This window comes from Nyctereutes procyonoides, unplaced genomic scaffold, assembly GCF_905146905.1.
Source record: "Nyctereutes procyonoides isolate TBG_1078 unplaced genomic scaffold, NYPRO_anot_genome, whole genome shotgun sequence".
NCBI lineage: Eukaryota > Metazoa > Chordata > Mammalia > Carnivora > Canidae > Nyctereutes > Nyctereutes procyonoides.
The window spans coordinates 6762644-6788743 of record NW_026575045.1 but is presented as its reverse complement, the minus strand read 5'-3'; the positions used below and the strand labels follow the sequence as shown (position 1 = coordinate 6788743).

General features: G+C 37.9%; 1 protein-coding gene across 1 annotated transcript in view; it reads left to right on the top strand.

Moving 5' to 3' along the window:
• Positions 1–26100, top strand: part of TXLNB (taxilin beta) — a 49810-nt gene that overhangs the window by 3841 nt on the left and 19869 nt on the right. The window contains exons 3-7 of the mRNA XM_055324712.1: positions 7020–7111; positions 12907–13077; positions 20294–20488; positions 22267–22386; positions 25564–25638. Of these exons, the coding sequence (XP_055180687.1) occupies positions 7020–7111; positions 12907–13077; positions 20294–20488; positions 22267–22386; positions 25564–25638 (653 nt within the window). The remainder of the gene's footprint in view (positions 1–7019; positions 7112–12906; positions 13078–20293; positions 20489–22266; positions 22387–25563; positions 25639–26100) is intronic.

Below are 26100 nucleotides of genomic sequence, written 5' to 3'. Positions count from 1 at the left end.
AATGTCAAAAATTATACAAAATATTTTTACTCTCATCCGTTTATTGATTCAGCAAATATTTGCTAATGCATAGTCTTTATGAGGTACTGTGCTGGGTACACAAAGATAAATAAGGCCTTTTGGTTAAGGAGCTCTAAGTATGGAGAGAAAAGCAGATGTGTAATCTAATTGTTATATAGGATAAGTGCTAAGAACAGGTACAGGAAAATTGAAGATTGTGAGGGATTTTACATAAAAAATGGCTGTGAGAAAAGGATGAGAGAATTAATTTTTTAGCTACTAGTGAAAGCACGTTACTGTGCATAGGAGAGCCCCTCTGCCTGTCTTCGTTGGTGAGTTTCACAGTGACACTCAGGACAAATACCACCTCCTCTATGGTTCATCCCCTGGCATGCCAAGCTATAGTTAGCATCACTTCCCTTACTTCTCCATTACATGTTCTGCAGCAATCATTTGTTTATATACCTGCCTCCCAAAGGAGGTAGAGAATCTATCAGAAGCCGCTATAATGTCTTAGTCATTTCCGGAAGATAGTGTGGCAAAGTGAAAGATCACGGGCACTGGAGTCAGAACTGGGTTCAGATTCCAATAACAAGCTATCTATAAACCCCCAAATATGTCTGTGCTGGCATGGGATATCACTACGGTACTTAAAACCCATTGTGGGCAATACTTTCAAGAAAGGTTAAAAGACATTTAAATAAGACACTTGATAAACACAACATAAAGAATAAAATAACCCAAATAATGCTTTTAAAATATCTACCAAGTTGCAAAGTGCAGGACTAGAATCACTCAAGGGTTTTGGATCTTTGGGAAAGAGAATAAGGTTGTTCTGTGTTCAAAAGCTGTTTTTCCTTATCTATCCAAGACATTTCAGAAATGTCCCTTTGTATTAGTCATTGTTACATTTCTTATAAGACAGTACAAAGTCACATCACGGAGGTGAATGGTTTCAAGTGTTCCTAATCCAGAAAGTTCTTTTGCTTTATCACCCTACAGCTATTTCTACAGAGGAGTGTGTATGTGCTGTATTGAGGGGATATGAAAAACATAGGGGTAAAATCAAAGATGACCTCTTGTGGTTTCTTCTCTGTCTTCCATGAGTTATTTCAAAATCTATGTTAACTGTGTAGTTACCAAATCAAAAGAATTGTAGAGAAAGAAAAAATTCCACAACTCTAATTCTGCCACTATCTACAAGCTACCAGATTTCAACTGATTGTTTGCCCAGAACCCGTGTTTGTGAAGCAGGGTGCCCATTTGTGCCCACTCTATGTGTGTGTGAACACTGACCCTTCCATGCTCTTCCTCTGAGCACCATCAGCGTATTCTTCTAAACACTGTCATGTTTTGGCTTCATTATGACAAATATCTTTAGGCTAATCAAAACATGGAACCACCATTTTCAACATTTTAGCCATCTGCAAGTAGCTATAGCAGGGTTCTTAGTTGTTTATCAATTAAATGGCACTGTGCTATCATCAGACCAGTGGTTTTCAAACTTAACTGTGCATTAGAGTCAAATACAAAATGTATCAAAAATGCTCTTGAGCACTGTAATTCAGAATGGGGAGAAATGGAATGGACTGAGCCAAAATACCAGGGATAGTTTTGATACAAACAGGTTGTGGAAGCAATGATTCTGCTGCTTCAGAAAGTGCTTCCTCCCCCCTTTTAAAGAGAAAGTGAAGTGCTGGCTGTGGTCTTTCTTAGAATCTATTTGGACCTTTTATAGAATTTTAGTAAATCATTTGACCAGTACCTGAAAATATATCCTTAGATTTTACTTAGGTCCTTGATCAAAGATACCTTTAATTGCTGCATGTTTATCAGATAATATCTGCTTTATTGCTATCTTTGAGATGCTGAAATGTTCTGGCTCTCTAACCCAAAATTTTCCATAGCATATACTTTGGGATATTTGAGGTTTCAGACAAAGTTAAAGTTTCCTTACTGCTAGAGTTCTCTTGACCTTTAACATACAACAATAAAAATCCCCAACAGAGATGAGTTTACATTTCCTGGACTTATTGGACCAAAGAGATCCTTCTTTCGCAGAATACCTTTGAATATTTGGGAAATGTCTCTACAACCCATGTATCCAGGACTCATTTTTCCTTTAGAGACTGCATATCCCACAATCACACACTACACACCAAAGCCATTGGAAGAATATTTTTAAATCTCTTTAGTTGATAGTCACTTTCCCTTTGGCGTCTGAACTGAAAGAAACAAAAACAGAGTCCTATTAGACACCACCATGACACATCATGTCAACATCTAAATCATCCCCCTTGCCTTCCCCACCCCACCCTCCAGACTCACAAATATTTTATTATTCACTTCTCTGCCAACAGTAGGTGGGCTGCATGGGCACCCCATAGTAATAAGCATAAAACAATGATAAAATATAATATACATTCTGATATTTAGGTTGATAACTGATCGAGTAGGAAATCAGAGGTTTGAAGCCTGGGAAGAAAACAAAGCTGATCCACAGGTCCAATCTGGGCTCAGAATACATTGAGTCAACCCACTAATTTTATAAAAAGGGAAATTGAAGCTTAGAGAGTTTAAGAGTCTACAAAAAAAGGTTACTCACCTAGTTGATGTGATTTTGAGATTATTCATAAAGAAAGCAAGGAGCAGAACTGAAGCCACTAATATTGCAGGATTGAGTATACATAAAAACTAATTGGTGTGTTGGTTAGGGAGCATTTACTATATAGCTCAGTTAATGGGTTCTGTCTTTAGTTACAGGTGACTTTCAGTTGTATCGTCTGAGGACTTTGACGAGGACAGTGGATTCTGAAACATCTTTAGAAAGCCCATTCACTTACTCTTCCTTAGAATGGGCACTTTTCCAGATGATTTATTTCATCCATTTTAGCTTGATTTCTAGTTTCACTGTGAAAGGGGAATAAGCTGTTGTCTTGATACAAATCCTAAATTTTGGGAAAAGATGGTAGGAGCCAGGAAGAATTCAGGGAAAAGAGGAATCAACAGAGATTGCAAGATTCATGAGTAGATTCACAGACAGGGAAGCTGGATTTTAGGCCAGGTCCTTAAAGGAGAAAAAGGTTTAAAGAAATAGGTTGAATAGGAGAGAAGAACATGACATGAGAAAAATGATTAGTACTATCTTCTGATCAGAATTAGGAATAGATGTATTCATTTCTTACTGTTCTTTCTGATATTTTTCTTTCTCACTATAAGGTTTTGCTTTATTTTGTTTTCCCTGGAATAATCTCCTCATTACTAGACTCTTAAAGTTATTTTTTCCTCTTAAGAAAGTTTTCTTTATAATTATAGCCAAGAAATTGCTAATAGTTCAAACATATCATCAACTGACCTAGTAAGAAGTCCAGGTCCACTCCCCAACTGAATGAGAGGCCAAAGTTCCAAGTAAATATAACAAGGTGACTAAAACATTTTATACAGAAGGTATAAGATGTTGGCCAAATAAAAACAATGTAACTAGAAAATACAGGGCAGGTAGTATTTTCAAAGCTGATAGTCATTAAAACTAAGCAAAACAAACAAAACTCAGACAACACGAGGTGAAATGAGGGATAAGAGAATCCTGATAAATTCTTAAAGTTTTTTATTTTTTTCCCCAGAACATTTTGGGAAGACAAATATACCATCCAAATATTGTTATTTTTGTTGTTGCCTAAATCAAGCCAAAAATGGTTAAAACTATTCCAGTCATGGAATTTTACAAATCCTGAGAGCTAAACTCAGAATCCATTTAGTCAACTTACTAATTTTATAGGCAGGGAAATTTAGGCCCAGAAAGTTGAAGACTATAAAAAACAAAACAAAACAAAAATAAACAAACAAACAAACAAAAAACTAGTCAGTGACACAGTCTGTTCTAGAACCCAGGGTCTAGTCTTTATGCTGAGTCCATTGGGAATGTCCTTTTTATCAACATACACAAATCCTATTTCACTTAAGATGTCTATAGATACTCAGGAATTATTTGTATCATACTCACTACTTTTAAATTGTGTTAGAGAACAAAATTAACACTGAAATATAAATCTGGGTCTAACATTTGAAACAGAATCTTCACAATCTTTTCAAGCTTTTAGCTTCCGCCACAGCACATAGAAATCAGGTAGGGGGAAGACAGGCACACCTGGGTATCCAAGACCAAATTTTAAGCCCAAATTTTAAAAGACAACTTTGAAAGAGAAAAAGCCAGGTTTCACTCATCAAATCTACATAAACTTAGTATTGATAGTTATCACTATGCTAAAAGTTTAAGAAAAATCCCAGTCCACATTTATATAGCCAGCTGATTTCATTATCTCAATTTAAGTGTTTTAATGTCTTTGATGTAACAATCATTCCTTCAAATACCAATATTCCCTCAGGCTACAGCTGTGCCATTGGTCAAAGCCATGTGTGACATGGCTGTTCTTGTTGCTTTGGTGGTCCTACTTTCTTGTAGAGTTTCTTGTAGAGTGTTTTGTGGACGGATGGCCATGTGCCCTTCATGTGCCTTCCCTGGCTTTAATGGGGACTTCAGGTCTGTCCCTTGCTTTTTTAATGACTAATCTTACAATCACACTGCTTTGGAATGACACACTGGGGAGAAGTCAGGTCATTCCCTCCCAATAAAATATCCCTGAAAAAAGTCAGTTTGTCTCTGGTGTCTGACACTATCACCGAATGACCTCATTTCTGTGGAACTGTAATTGCAGCCTTTATTAGAAGATGAGCAATCTCTGTCTATTTCTCTTCACCACAATAATCCCACACAGCATTCTAGCCCAGCAAAACCAATGAAAGTTTAAAACTAAGCCCCCTGATGTCACAAATTTTTTAATCCTGCACATGCCCACCTCCAGTTTCCTGGTTGTTTTTTGCTGTTGAATGATAGACTGATGCCTCTGAATGTTAACCTTTTATACAAAATAATGGGATATGAGAGTAGAAAGATACCTCAGTGAATGTGCCCAAAACAAAATGGAACAAAACATAATCCTCTTCTCACAGCTAAAGAAAATAAAAGGAAAGAAGATTCTTAATGTGGAGGAAAAAAAAAGAGAGAGAGACCCATGGGACTCACTCAAATGTTTCTATCTCCCCCAGATGAGACACATAATGGTTTTATGTGCTAGTACTCAGACTGAGAAATATCCTAAGTGTATATTAAATATCACAGGTGAGAGTAAGACCTGTCTGTCCTCTAGTCAGTCACAAAGTAGTCTTCAGGACAGCGTTCATTTCATTTACATGTTACTAGTGAGCACAGGTTGGCTTTGCTCTGTTCCACTATTACCAACATTTACTGAGAACTTATCATGGACAAAACATGTGCTGGGTTCTGGGCCAAATCTGATCCACAACAATCTCTTTCCCCTAATAGATGACACTCACTCAGGACAGCAGTCTTCATCTGGGTGCCTTTCACAGACTGAAGACAAGGGATGTCCTGACCAATGCACATCTCTCCCTGGCTGCTAGAGAAATAGCTCACAGCGCAGGTGCAGTGGAGGTGGGCAGCAGTGATTCTCAGCTTAAATGCAGCACGAGGCACCCAGGCCATAATTGGAGAGCTGGCAGGTTGCCTCTCACACCCACCTTCTCCCCGTCTCAGGTCAGGTCTCTAATCTGAACTGACTCACTGGGCAAAGATGGACAAAACCAGCTGTTAGGAATGAGGTCATGTTTTTTAAGAAAAAGTTTTCTTTTATTTCTCTGGGTTTCCTGGCATCCAAATTCCACATGGGAATGGAGTGATTTAGAGCAAATAGACCAACCTTGGACTCAAGCCTCAGCTCTGCCAGTACTAATTATGTAACTTTGGCCTTCTCTGGACTTTAGATTTTTAATCTATAAAATTAACCAGTTGTCTGGCTGCTCTTTAAAGTCCTTCTAGACCTAAAATTCTTTGATGCCATTAGAGTTACCAGAATTAGCAAATAAAAATACAGGATGCCAAGGGGAATTTGAACCTCAGTAAACAATGTAAATTTTTTTTGTACAGTCATGTCCCATGTCCTGTATTTCATCTGGCAAGCCTAATTCCATGATTTATCTGCCTCTCCAGGATAAAAGCAAATATTTTAGCAAAAGGGAAATGCCTGTTCTTGGGAAAAGGTTGTCAAAGTTGTTAATATTCTTAAATAGATTTAGGCCAGGAAACATGGCCTCTACCATGTGGTTTGACCTTCCGATTCTAATTAGCCAGAGTCTGTCACTCTGTTCCACCTTGATCAGACTCTTTGAAAAGGTATCATCAGTGGTACATGCAGGCCTCAGGGTCCCTCTCCTCCCCACCAACACTCAGCCCAATGGCTAACTTGAAAACAAGATTTCTAGGCCCACAGAAAGGCAAACAGGGAGGCTGAGCTGAAGAAGACGAAAGAAAGAACAATGAGGAAAGAGAAGAGTTTGAGATTTACCATCAAATAATTGTGAACAGATGACTCTTAAATTGTAGCATAAACTCCAACGGGGACAAGACAAGGAGACTGCCAACAAATATTAAGGCCTGGGCAGGAGGAATGAAGGCCCAGGAAGGCAGAAGCCATCATCACAGAAACACCAAAATGTCTGTGGAGAAGGCTCTCCATGTCTTGGCTTGATTTTCCTTCTATGTAGATTTTATTCTCTGCTAGATAGGAAATACAATCAGATCATTCCCACCCAAACCTATCTCATGGAATGCATTCATGCACAGGAACAAGAGAATGATTCCCCCAAAAGAGAGAGAAAAAAAGAGATACTAAAAACAAAACTAACCAAAAAATGGCATACTAAACTGTCAGATTTCTGTGCTTTGGGCTGGAATTCTAGAACTGCTTGTATCGATGCTGGCAATTTCATGGGAGTCAGAAATTTTGATTGGCTGTTTTGCTTTTATTTGTTTTAATTAATTAATGAGGGGAAATGGATGGCTTAGCCTTATATAAAGTCAGCATTTTTTATTCTTTTGAATATTTTCAAAACATTTAAAACACTTTTTTCATATGTCTTTATGGTTTTTATTTTCTTTGAAGGTAAAGAAGCCAACCTGCTAATGCAAAATCTGAACAAGTTGCAAACACCTGAAGAAAAACTTGATTTTTTATTCAAGAAGTATGCTGAATTGGTAAGATCTCTGATTAGCTTTTTCTGTCAGAAAGATTCAGGCTCTGGCTAGAGCTGACAAAAAGAGGCCTTTCGTTTTTCAGGTAGCTCATTAGAGACCATAGCTGGTTGCCTCACGCAAGCCAAAACAAGAATCCATAAAAGCAGATTTTTTTTAAAAGGAAAAAGAAATAGAAAAACTGAGGAAAAACAGCTCAAAAAAGAAAGAGAAGAGAGTTGGAGTCTATTCTGCCTTCAATTATATGTATAATTTGGGGAATGGAAAAGAGAATTATAGAGAATTGAAAATTGTGGATATTTTAAAGTTCTTCTTGGGTTTGTAATAAAAGAGAAATATACTCAATATAGGGGATCCCTGGGTGGTGCAGCGGTTTGGCGCCTGCCTTTGGCTCAGGGCGCGATCCTGGAGACCCGGGATCGAATCCCACCTCGGGCTCCCGGTGCATGGAGCCTGCTTCTCCCTCTGCCTGTGTCTCTGCCTCTCTCTCTCTCTCTCTCTCTCTCTCTCTCTCTCTCTCTCTCTCACTGTGTGCCTATCATAAATAAATAAAAAAAATAAAAAAAATATACTCAATATAAAGGCAATATAGGCAAGAGAAGGTGACAGGAAGAAAGGTAAGAACAGGTGCATAGGCGCCTGCCTGGGTGTTTTGAGAGGCCCCCTCATGAAGGGAGAGGGATGAATTTATCCTACCTTCACTGTATAACACCTTCTCATTTGGCCTGGAAAACTTTATTTGTTCATTCAGCCAGTCACTCAGTCATTCAACCATTCATTCATTCTCTTTGATCTACATTCTTCTCCCTGCCCCCCTGTGGCAGTGCTTGGTGTGGATCACTCTGTGCCTAGTGCTAGGTCCTCCCCACGGAGGGTCCATCTGGAGAAGGCCATTCGAGAGGCAGGGAAGCCACTCAACGGACACCAGAGAACCGGCAAAGTGCACTGCCTCCCCACTGGTACTCCTTCAGTGGGTCAGTTGGGGAAAAGAGGAGGGTTCAGTGTAGCAGCCTCTCCGCTAAAGCAGCAACATCTGTGCCCTACTCCCCCGGGTGTACGGAGTATGCAATCCACTGCTGGGATGTGACATCCGCTCAAGTGAAGCTAGCCAACATGCTTCTCCCTCACATCTGCTGGCTTTCTTTAAAACAATGTTTTCACTTACTGATTTCTTTTGGACAAGCAGTGACAGGAGAATGAAACCAAGTCCACACGCAGCAGAACATTTCCTCTAGGTGGCAGGGTGAAGGCAGGTTTACCTTTGCCGCTAATGAAGTTTCATTTGGAGCCTCTCACTGGCATGGGCCTCTCTGAGGCCCTAGACGGAATTGCTTTTTCTTAATTTTGTTTTCTGTGTGTTTTGTTTTGAAAAGAGAGTCCAAACCTGAAGGAGCTTCAGGCATGCAAACCCCTTGTCTTATCCCTATCAGTGGAGTGCAATCTAACAAGTGATTTGTTTTCTTTCTTTTTCACTCTTTTGTCTTGTGGTTCCTGTTTTTCCCTTTCTTCCTCTCCTCCTGTTGCATCCTCTGGGCTGAACTGTCCTGCAATAGACCTGGAGGGACTCTGAAACACTGAGTGACTGGCTGGTTGCTTAACTCTCCTAATACTTAAAAATTTTTTTTTAATCACATAAACCCCACATCATGATGATATGAGAAATGCTGCAGACATGAGCAAAATTCTCTCTAATGCCATAATCTAAAACACAAACTTTGATTTATCCATCTTCCTTTCCAATTCTGCTATATATGCAGAGATACTTTTTTATAACAATTACTATCATAAGGTACGTATATAATTTGGTACCTGGTTTTTTTGGCTCATATGACAGACATTTTCTCATGTAGTTCAGAGTCTTTATAATTATATTTTATAATAGCTATGTCTTTTTCCATGAAGTGGCCATTATCTCCTGGTTTTCGAGTCTGGAGACATTAGATTCCTTCCACGATTTGCTTTACCAAATACTGCTGCACGGAACACCGTCATGCATTAGATCTGTTCCTTCTCCTTTATTTTATGATCTTTGGGAAAAGTTCCAGAATTGGATTACTGAATCAAATAGTATGAATTCCTTCTGGTTTTTGTGTTTGTTTTTTAATGGTCATAGTACTTTCCAAAACCATAGTAGAAATTTATAAAGCAAGTACTGTGTATCAACTTTTTTTTTTATCACAGCTTGCTTAACGTTAGCTATTAACTGTCTATGAACAATTTCAATGGCATAAAATAAGTTAGGTTTCAAAAATATTTTTCCTAAAAATAAGGCCCCATTCTCACCTGTCCATCCCTGCTCTCTTCAATATTTCCCACTTCATTTTCCCTTTGCCACTTTGATTTACCTCCTTCTACCAAAGCCAGTCATGTTTCATTTCTAGCGCCATGCTTCATACTTGGCTGGACTGGACAGCATTCGAGCTCCGCACAGGAAGCCATGTGCAGTGCTGCAACCCACAGAAGCACATCAGAGAAGCACCACTTCTCCCATCTGCTGAGATTTTCTTCCTAAGCCACAGCTGTTCATCATGGGAACTCCCTCCGCCTACTCACCTTCCTAGTCAAGAGTCACCCCACCCAGGTTATTTTTCCAGAGCGCCTACTCAATTCAAGCCTACTTACTATACTTTGGCATTTATATCATGTCCTATAATGAACTTTAAAACCCAAAAGATCATTCTAGAAAGAATGAATAGGAGATAATTGGCCAAAAACTCATTACATTTCTTTTTCAGAAAGGCAAAATTATGAATAATTTGAATCTTTTACTTAAAGACTAAAACCTATTTCATTGCTCACTGATTTGGATATTAATATAGAAGGTGTCTGACATGTATTAACATAGAATAAATCATCAAATTCAAAGCTGTGAATCAAAATGCCACTCTAGCTAACTCACCCTTACAGACTCTGAATCCTGTAATATCATCTACGATTGTTTTCATTAATAAATAAGAATATATTTATTAATAAAGATACCACATGACTAAATTAAGAAGGGACTTGGGAGAAGTAGGTTTTCTAAGTTTCCTCAGTTTTAATGTAGTTACAACAAACCACTAATACTATTCTGATTTAGTAATTGGCATTAATTTTACTTTTTTAACTTAATAATGAAAAAGAGAGAGCAAGAAAAATAGCAGATAAAAATCCAATATGACTGTTACAATTGTACAGAAGTGCTGTGTCTAAGTGCATCATTAAAACACTAAGCCAGTAAGTATTTGACTAAAGTTGACTCAGTTACAATATGTTCGCTTTCATTCATTAAGAACCATATATAAAAAAAGAACCATATATATATATATATATATATTCACAAGTCAGAAGTATTTGAATAAAGTTAGCCACACTCTTCATAAATTCGTCAGAAAGTTAAGAGTTTTTATTTAGAGCAAAGCAAGATAGACCTAATGGCAAATATGTATGACTTTGCAGTAAAACTAGAACATTACATGGTTGATAAGCAAGCAAAAATCATCTCTTCCAACTTACAAAACACATGTAGGGTATCTTCCTCCTAGTGCTCAGGTAGTACTCCCTTGTTTGGCAGTTTTGCCCACCGTGGGCCAATAGTCAATGTCTGTCTGGAGATATTATGAATGCCACAATTGGGGGGCGCTGCTGGCATCCAGTAGGTTGGGGACAAGGATACTGCTAAACAGCCTACAATGCTCAAGATAGCCCCCCACAACAAGAAATTATTTGGCTCAATATGTACAAGTGCTTAAGTTGAGAAACCCTGACATACAATTTAATCTTCAAAAAGAAAAAAGTCTAAATAATAATGGCAATAACAATAATAACAATATATAAATTTCAGATAGAGATAATAGGTCTAAAATTTGGTTTAAAATCCAAATACACTCTCTCTCTAAAAATTTTTTTTAATAATTAAAAAAATGAAAAAAATGGGAGGCGCCTGGATGACTCAGTCAGTTAAGTGTCCAACTCTTGATTTCAGCTTGTGATCTCAGGGTCGTGAGATGGAGCCCTGCATGGGGCTCTGTGCTCAGTGAGGAGTCTGCTTGAGATTCTCTCTCTCCCTCTTCTTCTGCCCCTCCCCCCACTCTATCTCTAAAAAAATAAAATAAAAATAAAAAATAAATAAAATCCAAATATAAGCACAAATGTAACTATGGTACAAAATGAAAAAAACTCATCCATCCTTTTAATAGGAGGTTAGAATGAGAAACATAATAAAATATCAATGATTTTCCAATTGAACCTCAAGAAAGAAATCAATTTCAATCAATGTTTATGGTCATATGGGTCTAATTTTTCCTGATGTTAATTCTCACTAATAAATGAAAATTGCCCATAAATGTGAAGATTGAATATCATTTATGAACATCCCCAGCTTAATCCAACAATGATCATTTTGGTGTGGCAGGAAGGAGTGAGGAAGAGAGTAAAATAAGTCATGAACTGAAGTAAGTGTGACAGTCTTGTTCAGCTAGTTCAAAAAGAACAAATACCTTTTCAAGACAGGGAGATTGAGGCACATGCGAGAGTTCATATCGTGTGTGATCACTTGCATCAGATTCTTCAAGTCACTAAGAACACCTGGGGTTCAGAAGCCCTGACAGTCTCACATGGGCTATTCCTCCTCTTGAGCCAACAAAGTTATAATCAGGATAAGCACCTACCTGCATTAAGCACCATTTTGGCACTCAGGAAACTGAGTCCAGCAAAAGAAAGGCTCTGGATGAAGTGATACAGCCTCACTGACTGTCTGTCTGAGATCAACATGTCTGGCATGTGCTAGTCTCTGATGACTTCCGTTGGTTGATCCCCAAATTGCCCCCCCCCACCAGAGCTAGAATTCCATTAAAACATCACTAGATTTGGCAAACAAAATAGAGAACACCCAGTTAAGTTTATGTTTCAGGTAAACAATTTTTTTTTTCAGTAAAAGTGTCCCATCCAATACTTTAGATGTACTTTTACTAAAATTTTTTAATTATTTGAAATTCAAATTTAACTGGGTGTCCCACATCTTATCTTGTGACTTCATCCCTGAACTGTAGCATCCCAAGATGGGAAGTCGCATGGAACTATGTGGTAGCTGCTGGAGGAGCATGAGAAAAGGCCCCCACTGTGGTTCGCAAAAGTGCGTGTCATGATTTATTGGCCATGAGCATGGAACCTGGGGATGGTCAGAGGGCAGGGTGTGTTATGGATACTTGCCATTCTCGCTGTTGAATTGTGCAGTGGCTACTTCTGAAGCTCTGGTGGAAAATCGCCAATACTAGGTAGTTGAGAGATATTTTCTCTTCCCTCCCTGTTTTACAAACCACAGACTTCACCTTCCACTTACCAGGAGGCTATTTTATGCTTTTTTTTTCTTTAAAAAATAGTTGCTATAAGCTTGTTATGAGAAATAATTGTGAGAACAAAATATAAACCAAGCAGACACACTGTTGACCATTGCACCAATGCAAGACATTATCATGAATTCTGACAGCTTTACAGATTCCAAGATATGCCCTTCTATATTGACCAGTATCACTGGATAGATTCAAGAGAAGGAAAACTATTTATAGACCACCGAAAAGAATAGGAAGGGATCATTATAATGATAAGGAAAACCTATAAATGATATGCTCTAAAAGCTGTATCTATGAGTATCACAAAGTCCCATTTGTGAAATTTTTTGCAGAGGGGCAGTGACAATAGCAAAGAATGCTTCCAACAACCACAGAGTAATCTTTTGGTATTTCCTCTTTTCATCCTTTTCTATCAACTCAAAAGCAATTCCTGCCATTTTCTTTTATTTTTGCATCCCTCATGTCTAGCTGGATGAGCATCGCACTGAGCAAAAGAAGTTAAAGTTCTTACAAAAGAAACAGGTACAAATCCAAAAAGAAAAAGACCAGTTACAAAGTGAACACAGCAGAGCTATCCTTGCTCGAAGCAAACTGGAGAGTCTATGCCGGGAGTTGCAGAGACACAACAAGACACTGAAGGTATGTTATCACCACCTCTCTGAATAACACACTTTCTGGCATGCAGCGCAGTACAGGCTTCTGCCACTCATGGAAAGAGCTTGAGTTTCTGATTTCCCATAAATTATTTTAACTCCCCAAGCCTGTTTCCTCATCTGTAAAATGGGGATCACGCCAACTTCACCGTATGGCCAGGGAAAAATTAAACAAGGTCATATACATAAGGTGCTACGTAGTACCTGACACAGAGCAGGCCCCCAGTAAAACATGTACCATCCCCCTTGCCTTTTTCTTGCCCCAGTTTGTTTTATTTTTTAGAGTAAGACTTAGTTCTACCCTGTAAAATACAAATTTGTAAAAATTCCACAGTTTTTGTATTATGATGAAATCTGCAGAACACAAGAAAAATTGACACAAAACTAAGTGACACAATACAGCAAGACTGAGAGCCAGAATGTCAACAGTCAGCTGAGAAAAGAAGCTACTTGAAAAAATACTGAAGCTCTTCAGACTTAATTATTCAATCTAAAAATAATAGACTGATCACTTCATTCAGTCTGCATGGGTTTCATTAATTACAGCAGAAGCCTGTAGCAGTGTGCCTAATTTGATTACACACAGACACTAGCTCCATTCAATCAATGAAGCAAGATGCAGGGCTCTCCAAGTTAATACCGCCTGCATCCACAATCCCCTTTCCAGCTGAAGATCTTAAAGCTTTTGACAAACAATAATTAATTAGACACCAATATTCCAGTGAGATAGTTATTATTACATGCGTTTAAAAGGAAACATTTTAAGAAGCAGAGAGATTGATATCACTGCTGAGTTTGTGCAACATAGCAGGGAAGAAAACTGGAAGAGAATCATGACTCTTATATTCCAGATTGGTTTTTGATATCTAGGAAATGGAAGGCCAGCGTGATGAGCTATAGCTCTCAAATTACAAGTTGTAGGAGAAGGGCTTCTGGCATCCTTTCACTCATTGCACTAGGGACAATCAGAATTGCAGGTTAAACGGGGGCCCAGGATGAGAGCATTATTCTCAAGATACACATTCAAGCAAATAGCACTCTGTGTTTACATAAATCCTCTGGCTTTCAATAGTGTTATATGGTAATGAGATAAAAATTAAATCAAAGATAGTGGAAAGTTTATCAACAAAGATATTTAAAGAATGGGATGGGGTACCTGGGTGGCTCAGTCAGTTAGGCGTCTGACTCTTGATTTTGGCTCAGGTCATGATCTCAGGGTTGTGAGATCCAGCCCCACGTGGGAGTGTAGAGCCCACTTAAGATTCTCTCTTCCCTGACCATCCCCTCTCTAAAATTAATTAATTGATTGATTACTTAATTAAAATAAGAAATGGGGTGATATTGCTTGGGCTTTTTGAGTAACATTCAAAGAAAATAATGGAAGTGGCAGGAGACCTATAGGTATAGCCACACACCCTCACCAATGGCTTCCCGTTATGGACAATAAAGTTAAGTATCATTATTACACCAGGACTTGTGCTAAAAGCCTTAACACAACCTTGTGCTAGGGTTAATAGCTCCATTTTATTGATGACTAAACCGAGACTTGGCAATTCAAATCAATTATCCAAGGTTATGCATATATTAAGTATCAAAATCATGCTTCAGATTCAAAATATTTTCTGAGTCTCCTTCTCCATTTTTCCTTGACCCATGGATTATTTAGAAGTGTTGCTTAATTTTTATAGCCCATTGAACATGGTCTATCTTGACAAACATACTATATGCACTTGGAAAGAATGTCTGTTTTTCAAATGTTAGGTGTAATTTTGCATAAGCAACAATTAGCTCTGGATCATTTATGTTTTTACTGAATTTTTGGCTGTTGTTCTATCTATGGCCGAGGAAATCTCCTAGTATAATTTTGAAACTCTCTACTTCTTTTAATTATGTTAAATGTTTGCTTCACATATTTTGACGCATTAATTTGACAAGTATACACATTTGTGATTGTTATATCTCCTTGATAAATTGTTTTATCACCATGACATGTCTTTCTGTAAAGATCTTATCTTGATGTTTACATTATCTGATATCAATAAAGCCCCTCCAGTTTTCTTACTCTTATTGTTTTCAGGGTATATCTCTTTCCGTCCTTGTTTTCAAACTTGGACCTTTATATTTAAAGTGAGCCTCTTGTAGACAGTATATAGTTGTACCTTGCTTCTATCATTCTTATAATATCTATCTTTTAAGAGTACTAGTCCATTAACTACAGTGAAATTATGTGTGGTTGGATATATTTCTACTATTCTATTATTTATTCATCATCTGCCATCTCTGTTGTCTGGTTCTCTATTCTTTTCCTATTTTCCTTTGGATTATTTGAATATTTTAAAAATTCCATTCTAATTTATTTCTTGGATTTTTAAGTATACTTCTTTGTACTTTCAGGGGTTGCTCTGTAAATACTTAAACATTCTTAGCTTTCTACAGTCTACCTGGAGTTAATACTGTATCACTTCATATAATGTGTAGAAACACTACAACTTAAATTGATCCATTTAGTGATCTCCCTTCAAACTATAATTGTTATATGTATTACATTTACATACATGTATAAAGCCCATGAGGCAATGTTACAATTTCTACTTAAATGATAATATACATTTCTTTAAAAATTAAAGGCAAAACTGTCTTCTTTATTTACCTAGATATTTATCATTTCTGACACTTTTTATTCCTCTAAAACTTCTACTTTCTGTCTGGTGTCATTCCCTTCAGTTTGGAGAACTTCCATTAGTATTTTTTATCATACAAGTCTGCAATTAATTCTCTTTTTTGTTGTTTGTGGGGTTTTTTTTATCATTAAAATGTCTTTATTTTGCTTTTATTTTTGAAGGCTATAGTCATTGGATATAAAATTCTGGGTTGGCAAGGGTTTTTTTTTATTTTTCTCTCTCTCAGCCTTTTATAGGTTCTGTATTGTGTAATCTAACCTCCACAATTTCTGATGAAAATCAACAATAATTTGAATTGCTATTCCCCAGTTATGCAATATGCCATTTATCTCTGACTACTTTCAAGGTTTTTCTATTGATCTTTGGTATTCAGAATTTTGACTTCTTTATGCTTAGCTCCAGTTTTCCTCATATCTATCTTATTTAGGATTGACTGAGCTTCTTGTATCTGTAATTTCTGTCTTTCACCAATTTTGGTAAAGTTTCAACCATTTTTTTCAATAATTTTTTTATGTCTCATTCTTTCTCCTTTCCTTCTAAGATTCTAACTTCATGAGTGTTAAACCTTTTACTATTGTCCCACAGGTCCTTCAGCCTCTCATACGTTCTTCACCAATCCATTTTCTTCTATCTTCAGATTAGATCACTTATATTGATCTAGCTTCACATTCACTGATTTTTTTCTCTGTCATCTCCGTTTTGCTCTAAGTCCACTCAGTGATCTATAAATTTCATATATTATGACTTTTACTCCAGAATTCCCATTTTGTTCTTTCTTATAGATTTTTTCCTCTCTTGAGATTTCCTATATTTTCATTCATTAGGATAATACTTTCCTTTATAATCATTAAGCATACTTATAATACCTGTTTTTAAATTCTTGTTTGCTAATTCTACATCTGGTTCATTATGGAATAGGCCTCCTCTGATTACCTTTTCTTATAAGAATGGGTCACACTCTCTTAGTTCTTCATATATCAAGTCATTGTAGACTGTATCCTGGATGTTGCAGCTGTTGTGTTGTGGAGCATGTGGATTCTACTATACTCCTTGAGAATGTTGTTGCTGTTGTTCTTTTTAACCAGGGATTTAACTTGATTAGAGTCAAACTGCAAATCCTCTCTCAGGGAGCAATTCAAGTTCAGTTCATTTCTTTTTTTCTTAACTAGGCTGCTTTGAGCCTGCCCTGAGCATGTGTGGTTCAGAGTCAGCCAAAGATTTGGGCAGAATGTATTACAGAATTTAGGGCTCTCTCTCTCTCTCTCTCTCTCTCTCTCTCTCTCTCTCTCTCTCCATTTTTGGGAATCTCCTCACATCTTCCACTAGCTGTAGTTGTTCAGAACTCTCCATTCTTCACACCAGAAAAATAGTAGGTAGGTTTTCTATGACCGTTTTACCTGTCCCATGCAGCTGCTAATTTCAGTCTTCACCCAAGATAAAAGCTGAAGAAGGACAGAGAGAGAAAAACTTACAGTATATCATTCCCTTTTTACAGGTGTCAACTTCCCTATAGCATCTGTCTGACCTCCAGTTCTCCAGTGTTTTTAAGTAGTGGTTTCTTGCATTTTGTCCAGACCTCATACTTGTTATCTGCAGAAGGGTCAAAGTGATATGGGCTTCCTTGGTCATACTAGTAAAACAACATAAGTATATCTGCTACTAAAATCCATGTACTAGGAGCTTGGGAAGATACAGAAAAAGTATGCATGCCAGGCTCTTCCACCAAAAAACTCTTAACTATCGCTATTCTTTATTAAAATTGGTTCTTTGGGATCCCTGGGTGGCGCAGCGGTTTAGCGCCTGCCTTTGGCCCAGGGCGCGATCCTGGAGACCCGGGATCGAATCCCACGTCGGGCTCCCGGTGCATGGAGCCTGCTTCTCCCTCTGCCTGTGTCTCTGCCTCTCTCTCTCTCTATCATAAATAAGTAAAAATTAAAAAAAAAAGAAAATTGGTTCTTTAGGGGATCCCTGGGTGGCTCAGCAGTTTAGCGCCTGCCTTCAGCCCAGGGCATGATCCTGGAGTCCTGGGATCGAGTCCCACATTGGGCTCCCTGCATGGAGCCTGCTTCTCCCTCTGCCTGTGTCTCTGCCTCTCTCTTTCTCTCTGTGTCTCTCATGAATAAACAAATAAAATCTTTAAAAATAAAATAAAATAAAATTGATTCTTTAGTGGGTCAAAAAAGAACCCACAAAAGATCACAATTTAGGGTAATCTGGAAAAAGACCAGTGAACGTATGAGACATGGATTTATTTCAAAAAAATACTCATATATTTGAAGCACTAAATGTGAACTTCAAACTATACTGAAAAAGAACTTTCCAGTAAGAGATGGGTGTTTCAGGGAACATGATTTTAGTAAATGAATAAGTAGGGTTTGTTATCAGAATGTCACAGAATTTTAACATGGAAAGGATTATAAGACTCATCTAGTCCAAGTTACTCATGTTTGTATGTAAATTAATAATTTGTTGATTAATTGAATTAACATTTACTGAATACTTATGAATCACCTGCCAGGCCCAGCACCAGTTCTAAGATACACATTGCTGCTTGCAAAATCTCTTTTCTTAGTTATTTCATACTTTACTTTTCAATCTTATTTGCATTATTAATTTTGACTTTGAACAATGTGCTTGATAAGGAAAATTTGTTCTCTGACATCATCCAAATGATTGCAAATTTTTTACCAATAGAACCAAGTTTTATAAGATTTTGCTAGATTTATTTTCCCCTCATTGATAAACAATGTACTGTAAAATGCAAAATGCTACTTTGTGGGTCAGGATTCAGCGCTGTAATGGTTTGACCTGTGTTTAAACCATCCTAACACCCACACCTTCTTTCTGTACCCAGTTGCCAGTGATAAGCTCAGACTTGCTGACTATCTTGGGATGGTTCTTTCATTTACTCATTCATTCATGGATGGAATAGTTAAAAATGCAAATGGAATTCAGATCATGGTCTGTAGGTCTACAGCTAGGAACCTGTTGACTTCTAAGCTAAGTTGGAGCAGTAAGGAGACAATCACTATTATATAGATATTCAGTGACTCTTGGCAGATGGCTATAGTCATTCTTAGTGAAATATATATAGTAAGAGGATACAAAGAGCAGAGAAATATAATATCTCAATTAATGTCCTCAGATTAGGAAGTGATATTTCCTACAATACCCTTAAGAAGGTGTCACCAAATAAATGTTTTATGACTTAATTATGATTCAGATATCAGGAGTTCTATCAGAGTTGGAGAATATGTTAATATTGTAGAGGAAAGAAGATACCTAATGATAACTTAAAATATTTTCAGAGCATAATTCTTAGCATCAGTTTTTATTTTGATCACATAATTCTACTACCATAATAAGGATTTGAACAATTATTTCTATTTAAATCATTTTTTCTTTTTAAAAATCCTGTTACATAAGTTGATCACAGGAGGCAACTAAATGCAGTATAATTTTACTTGCCAACCATGAAGCAAGCTTTCATAATAACAATTAATCAGAACTGAAAGGCATCCTAAAATGTCTATATCATTTTTCAGCAGCGTCTCTATCTTTGGTATGATATAGCAAGATTAAATCCTTTGATTCTAAAAGAATCACAAAGCAAATACTTCTCAATATAGATATGGGGGAAATTTGGGCACATTGTTAGTAGTTAGCAATGAAAGGAGAGTTTTGATTTGGGAGAAAAGAGAACAGAAATGATATAAAAGTTAATTTCCAATTCTTGAATGTTAACAAAGCAAAAGAGGGAGAAATTAGAGGTTTATTTGAGAGTTAAAGAAAATTTGAAACTTAGAATCGCTTTCAGATTCAAAATTTATATTGAACATTTCAATTACCCTATGTGACACATGGGCTGATTGTTCTTTCAGAAATAAAACACCCAGCAAATTTTCTAAGATTTATTTTTACATTCTCGAATTGCTATAATTGATCTATAACTATCTTTGTTTCCTTTACAAGCTTGCTGATGAAAGTTTTCCTTACTAAGAAAAAGTTTATATTGTGATCACTTACATTTACAAAACCTGGGTAATACAATTATGTGGTTAACATGCCCTAGTTCTTTTATAGAGGGATATAGGATCTATTATTCTTTTTTCTGTACCAAACCAAGGAAACACAGGATCTGTCTCATCAATCAGTAAAGCTGAGTGGCCTTTTTTCCAGGCCACAGCCAAGAGATCAAAACCCTGTTACTGCATGTTTGTTAGAAATTGCTACAGTTTATGCACTCAGCCAGAGACCCATCATCTTTTAAAAAAGCCTATTCATCACTAACTATCCATTTCAAGGCCTTCATTGCACCTGCTCCGAGTAACCATGTATTTACAACTGAAACCTTTGCTCATACATTTATTTTGGGGCTGAGCAAGGTTGGCTCCAGAGAACTGAGGAAAAAATCCTACTTAACCCTGCACACTAATCTCCTTTCCTTTACCTAACCCTGAGCTCTATAAACCCAGATGCATGTAAGCCAGCCTAACAAAAGACTTTGCTTTTTATCCACAGGAGGAAACCCTTCAGCGAGCACGTGAGGAAGAAGAGAAGAGGAAGGAGATCACCAGTCACTTTCAGACCACTCTGACAGATATCCAGGCACAGATTGAACAGCAGAGTGAGCGAAATATGAAGCTGTGTCAGGAGAACACAGAGCTTGCAGAGAAACTGAAAAGCATCATTGATCAGTATGAGCTCAGAGAGGAGGTGAGAACCACATCAAACAACTTAGGGGCACTATAAATAGATTCAGGTCTGGGCTGTGAAGATGGAGGACGTGGTTAATAAGAAAGTTATGGCCAGCCCTCTCAATTGATTAATATTTAGAATTGGATTTCTTTTACTAGCCAAAATAAAAACAGGTGGTGTTGCAAAATACCTGGCTGAAAGCCATATGGAGTTTCTTCAAAACTGGAATCACTGCAAAGCAAAGGTAATAAATAGGAAGTAGGAGGCCATGAGCACAGTTATCCCTGAAAATAGTATTTCTCAGCTTTTTAAAAATACTCTCTACAGAGCCAAGAAATATCTCACAGATTCCCTCTTAAGAATTATCATGTCATCTGAATGAATCTGCATTCTTTATCCCCCTCAAGCCAATAAGAGTATTAAAAATATAATTATAATATTCTTGGTATTAGTTATTCAGTTTGTGCCAGGAAAGGTGCTGAGTACTGTACTTTGCATGCAATGTCATTTCATTGTCTCAACAAGCTTATGCACTAGACAATACTTTCTTATCCACATTACATGGATGGGAAGCAGAGCCTGAGATTAAAGCACTTATCTGCAGTCACAAAAGCCAAAAGAGTTTTGCTTTCAATAGTTTACATTAGGGAGACTATGGGGACCTTTTATTATTCCAAAACTATATTTTAATATTTAATATATTTTTAAGACTCCAGAAGCCCTCTCAGGATTTTTATGTCATGTTATTTTCCCCATCCTACCCATATTTTAAATGTCTGCCTTAAATATCACATAGCAATCACAGTGGCTGTGTTGGCAACATGCTAAGATTTTATCAAGAGAAAAACTGAGCACACCGAAGCAGCAGTTAGGTAAATCAAGAAACCCCTCACAATAAGCCAAAATGCTATGCTACCATTTTATCCTGTCACCAAGATCAGTCCTACTCCAGAATGATAGGTTCAGGCAAAAGCAAAAGGGAAGAAGCTTAAAAACAAAATGTCCATACTCTACAGAGAGATCACAGGTAAGAATGGCCTGGTAGACCAGTAGTACATTCTTGGGATTGGTTCTGGATAAGCTCCAAGGCCAGAATTCCATAGGTCTTCTTGCCACTGGGACCTACTAGTGACCAAGAAATGATCTGCACTGAAGTGGAATTAGAAGCTTCTCTTCACCAAGCTAGTTGAAAGGTCAGAAGATATAGGGGAAGCAGTAGCACGTTTGCTATTAATTCATCTGTGACCTTTGGCCTTGTCTTGCCCATCAGAGCAAGAGTTGAAGTGGGTGGGAGGGCTCCCTGCTAAGTGCCAGGCCCTGGGCCATGCTAGTCCTCCAGAGCTGCCTCAGAACCTTTGAGACAAGAATGTGGAAGAGAATTCACTGGAATAAATTGTGATTAAAAGCAATTTTATATTCATAGTAATCATCAAAATACTGAGCAATTGTGCAATAGCCCTCGCAATATGCATCAGTTTGCCATCTAGCATAATAAGTAGCATCATATCTGTAGTTACTAAGTTTAGAAAAATAATGTTGAGCTCACATTACTGAACTCTGGCCCCTCTACCTTTTGCAACCATCTTTGTGTAGTGCAAAATGCAGGGGACTCCACCAATTTGTGACTTTTTTACAAAGCCATAAGTGATGCCAATGTATTTATTCCCTACCCACCCCCCACCTTTTCTTTAAATCTTAAAACCTGGAGAACATATATGTCAATATTACATTTTATTTTATATTTCTCATCACCGGTAGTAAGTCAAGCCTGATCTGTGCAATTTATTTTCCCTTAGCATCTGGACAAAATATTTAAACACAGAGAACTGCAACAGAAGCTGGTGGATGCAAAGCTCGAACAGGCACAAGAGATGATGAAGGAAGCCGAGGAGCGACACAAACGTGAAAAGGAATATGTACTTATCATTTTAGTCAGTGTGTTTGTCTGGTCTGCCTGGGGGTCAGAGAACCCCAAGAAAGCTGGTTTTGATTGTAGTCACAGAGCACTAGACAGATGGAGAGAGCCCGAGCTTCCCTAGAGAACTACATTGGCCAGCCAGTAGAAGGCACTGTACCTACACAGTTTTTTATATAAAATAGTCCCACATCTGTTCAACAAATCTTTTTCAAGCACCTGCCATATGCTAAGCATCGTTCTAGGGGCTGGGTACAGCAGTGAACAAGACCAAGAAGGCCATGTCCCAGCACAGAGACCAGAATCTAAGAAAAGACAGGCAAAGGGACACCTGGGTGGCTCAGCAGTTGAGTGTTTGCCTTTAGCTCAGGGTGTGATCCTGGGATCCTGGGATGGAGTCCTGCATCGGGCTCCCTGCAGGGAGCCTGCTTCTCCCTCTGCCTGTGTCTCTGCCTCTCTCTCTGTGTGTCTCCCATGAGTAAATAAATAAAATCTTTAAAAAAAAGAAAAGAAAGAAAGATAGGCAATAAGCAAGCAAGGAGGAAAATTTCAGATAATAATCAGTGCTACTAGGGAAATAAGGAGGAATTGAAAAGAAGAAGAGCAGAAGGACGGGGCAGACTGTATGTAGCCTGGGGGACCAGGAAGCCTTCTGGAAGGGAGGATGCTTGAGCTGTGCCCTGCCTCACGAGAAAGAGGTGGCCTCCGGCAGTAGTGTGAATAGCAGCAACAAAAGCCCTCAAAATAGGAAATAAAGCATTATTATACAGAACCCAAGAAAATAGCTATTCCACTGTTGGTGTAATTACCCTCTTAAGCAAAGTATACTTCCTTTAGGATATCAGTACCTTTGATATATAACATATGAGACATGACAGAAGGATAACTAGACAAAGCTTCACTTGAAAAAGACTAGGGTGGTTTTGAGGTGACCCAGCCTTAGCAAGAAACTAGTGTGCTGCCCTATTTTCTACCCTGGTTTAGCAAAATAGCAGATTTGAGTCCAAAAATATACCGCCCTCAGTTCTTCAGAGCTAGCCACTGGCCTGGGTTCCAGCTCTGATGCTTCTTTTTGAAAGTGATGAAATAATCAAGTGAGAGCGGGAAAGTTTCTTCATCCCAAGCAGAACATGCAGCCGCCTTCCTCCCTCACGGTCAGGGAACTGGGTTCCTCAGCCTGCTCTGTGAAGCAGGGGCTCAGAGGGCCAGAGGGGACCCTGCAGGTCCTGTACCCCACAGCTGCCTCAGACCTCCAGAGGATGCGTTGATTGTACTTCTATAACAATTAGCCTTCACTGCTCACTGGGAGGCGTTGAGGAACAGATAATTCACTTTACAAATGGAGAATTTGAACCGTGAGAAAAAGATAAACTCGGATTAGAAAAACAATGCTTCCAAGTTTTTAAAAATAACTTTATTATTGTTTTTTGTTCTAATTACCAAAAGTGGACATTTTTAAAAACAGGAGTAAAGAAAAAGGAAATCCAAATCAGCTTATCTTCAAATACACTAGAAACTTCTTAAACTGATGGCCACCTAATTGACTAGCTATGATGTCCATGATGTCCACCATTCTCTCTGTCAACACACTAACAGATGCCTATAGCAAGTTGAATCCTGTAGCTAGACAGCCACTTGAGTTTCTACACATGGGTTCCCAAGATAAGTAAGATGGCACTGACCAAAAATTAGCTCTTTGCTCCCAAAGTTATTCTTGCTTTTGTATTATGAAAACCAACAGAATGACACAGAAATGGATGAAATGTAAGTGTGAAAAGAAAGAGTTGTTTCTATGAAAACTATGCTTAATGCTTTGAAAGACTAAATGTAGGCAAATAGCACAAACAATTGTCAAGTTAGATGGGAGTAGCTATAAAAGACAGAGAGAAAGCTATACAATTCCAAAGAATGATCCAATCAAGCTTCTTCACAAATATTTTTAGGGCTGTAGGTTCTCGTACTATTGTTTAAAAAAGTAATATATATATATATATATATAAATTTTAAATGGCACATTATGGACATAATTTTTACAAAAACAGAACAAAATATATAAGAGACTCCTCTGAAGTCCAATCAGAAGACCTATATCCAAAACAAAGAGCGTAGCTCTCTATCAAAACTAACAAATAAAAAAATAAAAATAAAAATAAATTAATAAATAAACATACATCTTAAGTTAAAATAAGATATTTTATTATTTTTAAGGATTGATTGATTGGAAAGAGAGGGAGAGACAGAGAGAGCACAAGTAAGGGAAGGGGCAGAGGGAGAGGGAGAAGGAGGAAGCAGACTCCCTACTGAGTGTGAAGCCCAACACAGGGCTCAGTCTCATGACCCTGAGGTTGTGACCTGAGCCAAAATCAAGAATCAGACGCTTAACAGACTAAGTCAATGAGGCACACCAAAAATAACATGTTTTACATATATTTGTGTCACTTTTATGCCTAGAATAACTTTTTCAATGTAACCTATCAGCTCCCAGTCATGACTGTCTTTGATATAAGGGCCTTGGTTGTACTCGAAAGGCTGTCTTGTGGAAGCGGGATAAGACTTATTTCATAAATATTCTACAAGATTTGGAATAATAGGTCAAATTTCTAACCCAGTGTTTCTCAAAATGTAATCCAGGGAACACCAACATCCAAACTGTCTTGGGTATTTGCTCTCACTATAGACTTTAACCACACCCTACACTTCCTAGTTTACATTCTTTGAGAGGGATCTACATTTTAACATGCTGCCTAGCAGATTCTGATGCATGCTATGGTGGAGAACTGTGGTCTAGGAGAATAACTTTGAGTTTAATATAAAGGAACAGTTGTTCACAACAGTGATCCAGGTGGGGGTGCTCTGGAGATGTCCAAGCAGAGGCTGAATGATGGTTGAGCAGGACTGCTAGAGAATGTTCCAGAATTTGGTGGGAGGTTAAATTTTGCATGATTCATGCTTGAGTTGGAGATTATTTTTCTCTTTTTTTTAACCATGAGAACCACAAACTTTTAGTGGAGAATCCAACTGTTCAGACTAGCTGCTTTCTTAGATATTTTGCAAAGTTCCCTAAAACTTACTTAAGAGGGTTAACCAGCAAGTTATTAACTTTTATACACAAATTATCACCAAATGGTGATGTAAAGGACAATTTGACAGTCTCTCCATGCGTTCTTTCTTCTCACAGTTGCTGAACCAGGCAGCAGAGTGGAAACTTCAGGCCAAAGTACTGAAGGAACAAGAGACAGTCCTGCAGGCTCAGGTGAAGTGGGGGAGACAACAGTGCATGAGGTGTACTTTCCTTGCTGTCCCCACATAAAGGGGTTGTGAACCAAAGATAGTCTGCACCAGGATTTATGTGTCACAGGGGGCCAGGAATTAGAAATGAACACTAACTTCATACTTATGATTTTAAAGTAAAAAGAAAAGCACAGTATTATATATAAGAAAAATAAATTCTCCACAACAACATCCAGTCAAAAGGTTTGTTGACATATCAGTGGGGGCCCTGAAATAGTTCACTAGAATGAGCTGGGGTCCAGATTCCTGCCTGTCCATAATATGTCTTCTTTCTCTCCTCCCCATTACCCTACTTAAGTAAGAATAAAATGGCAAATGGTCAGATGCACCATACAGAACTGTCAATACTGAAAATATCTGTACTGGTTTGATATCATTTATAACAAAGGAAATTAGAAAAATTAAGTCAGCACCCAAGTTTTTG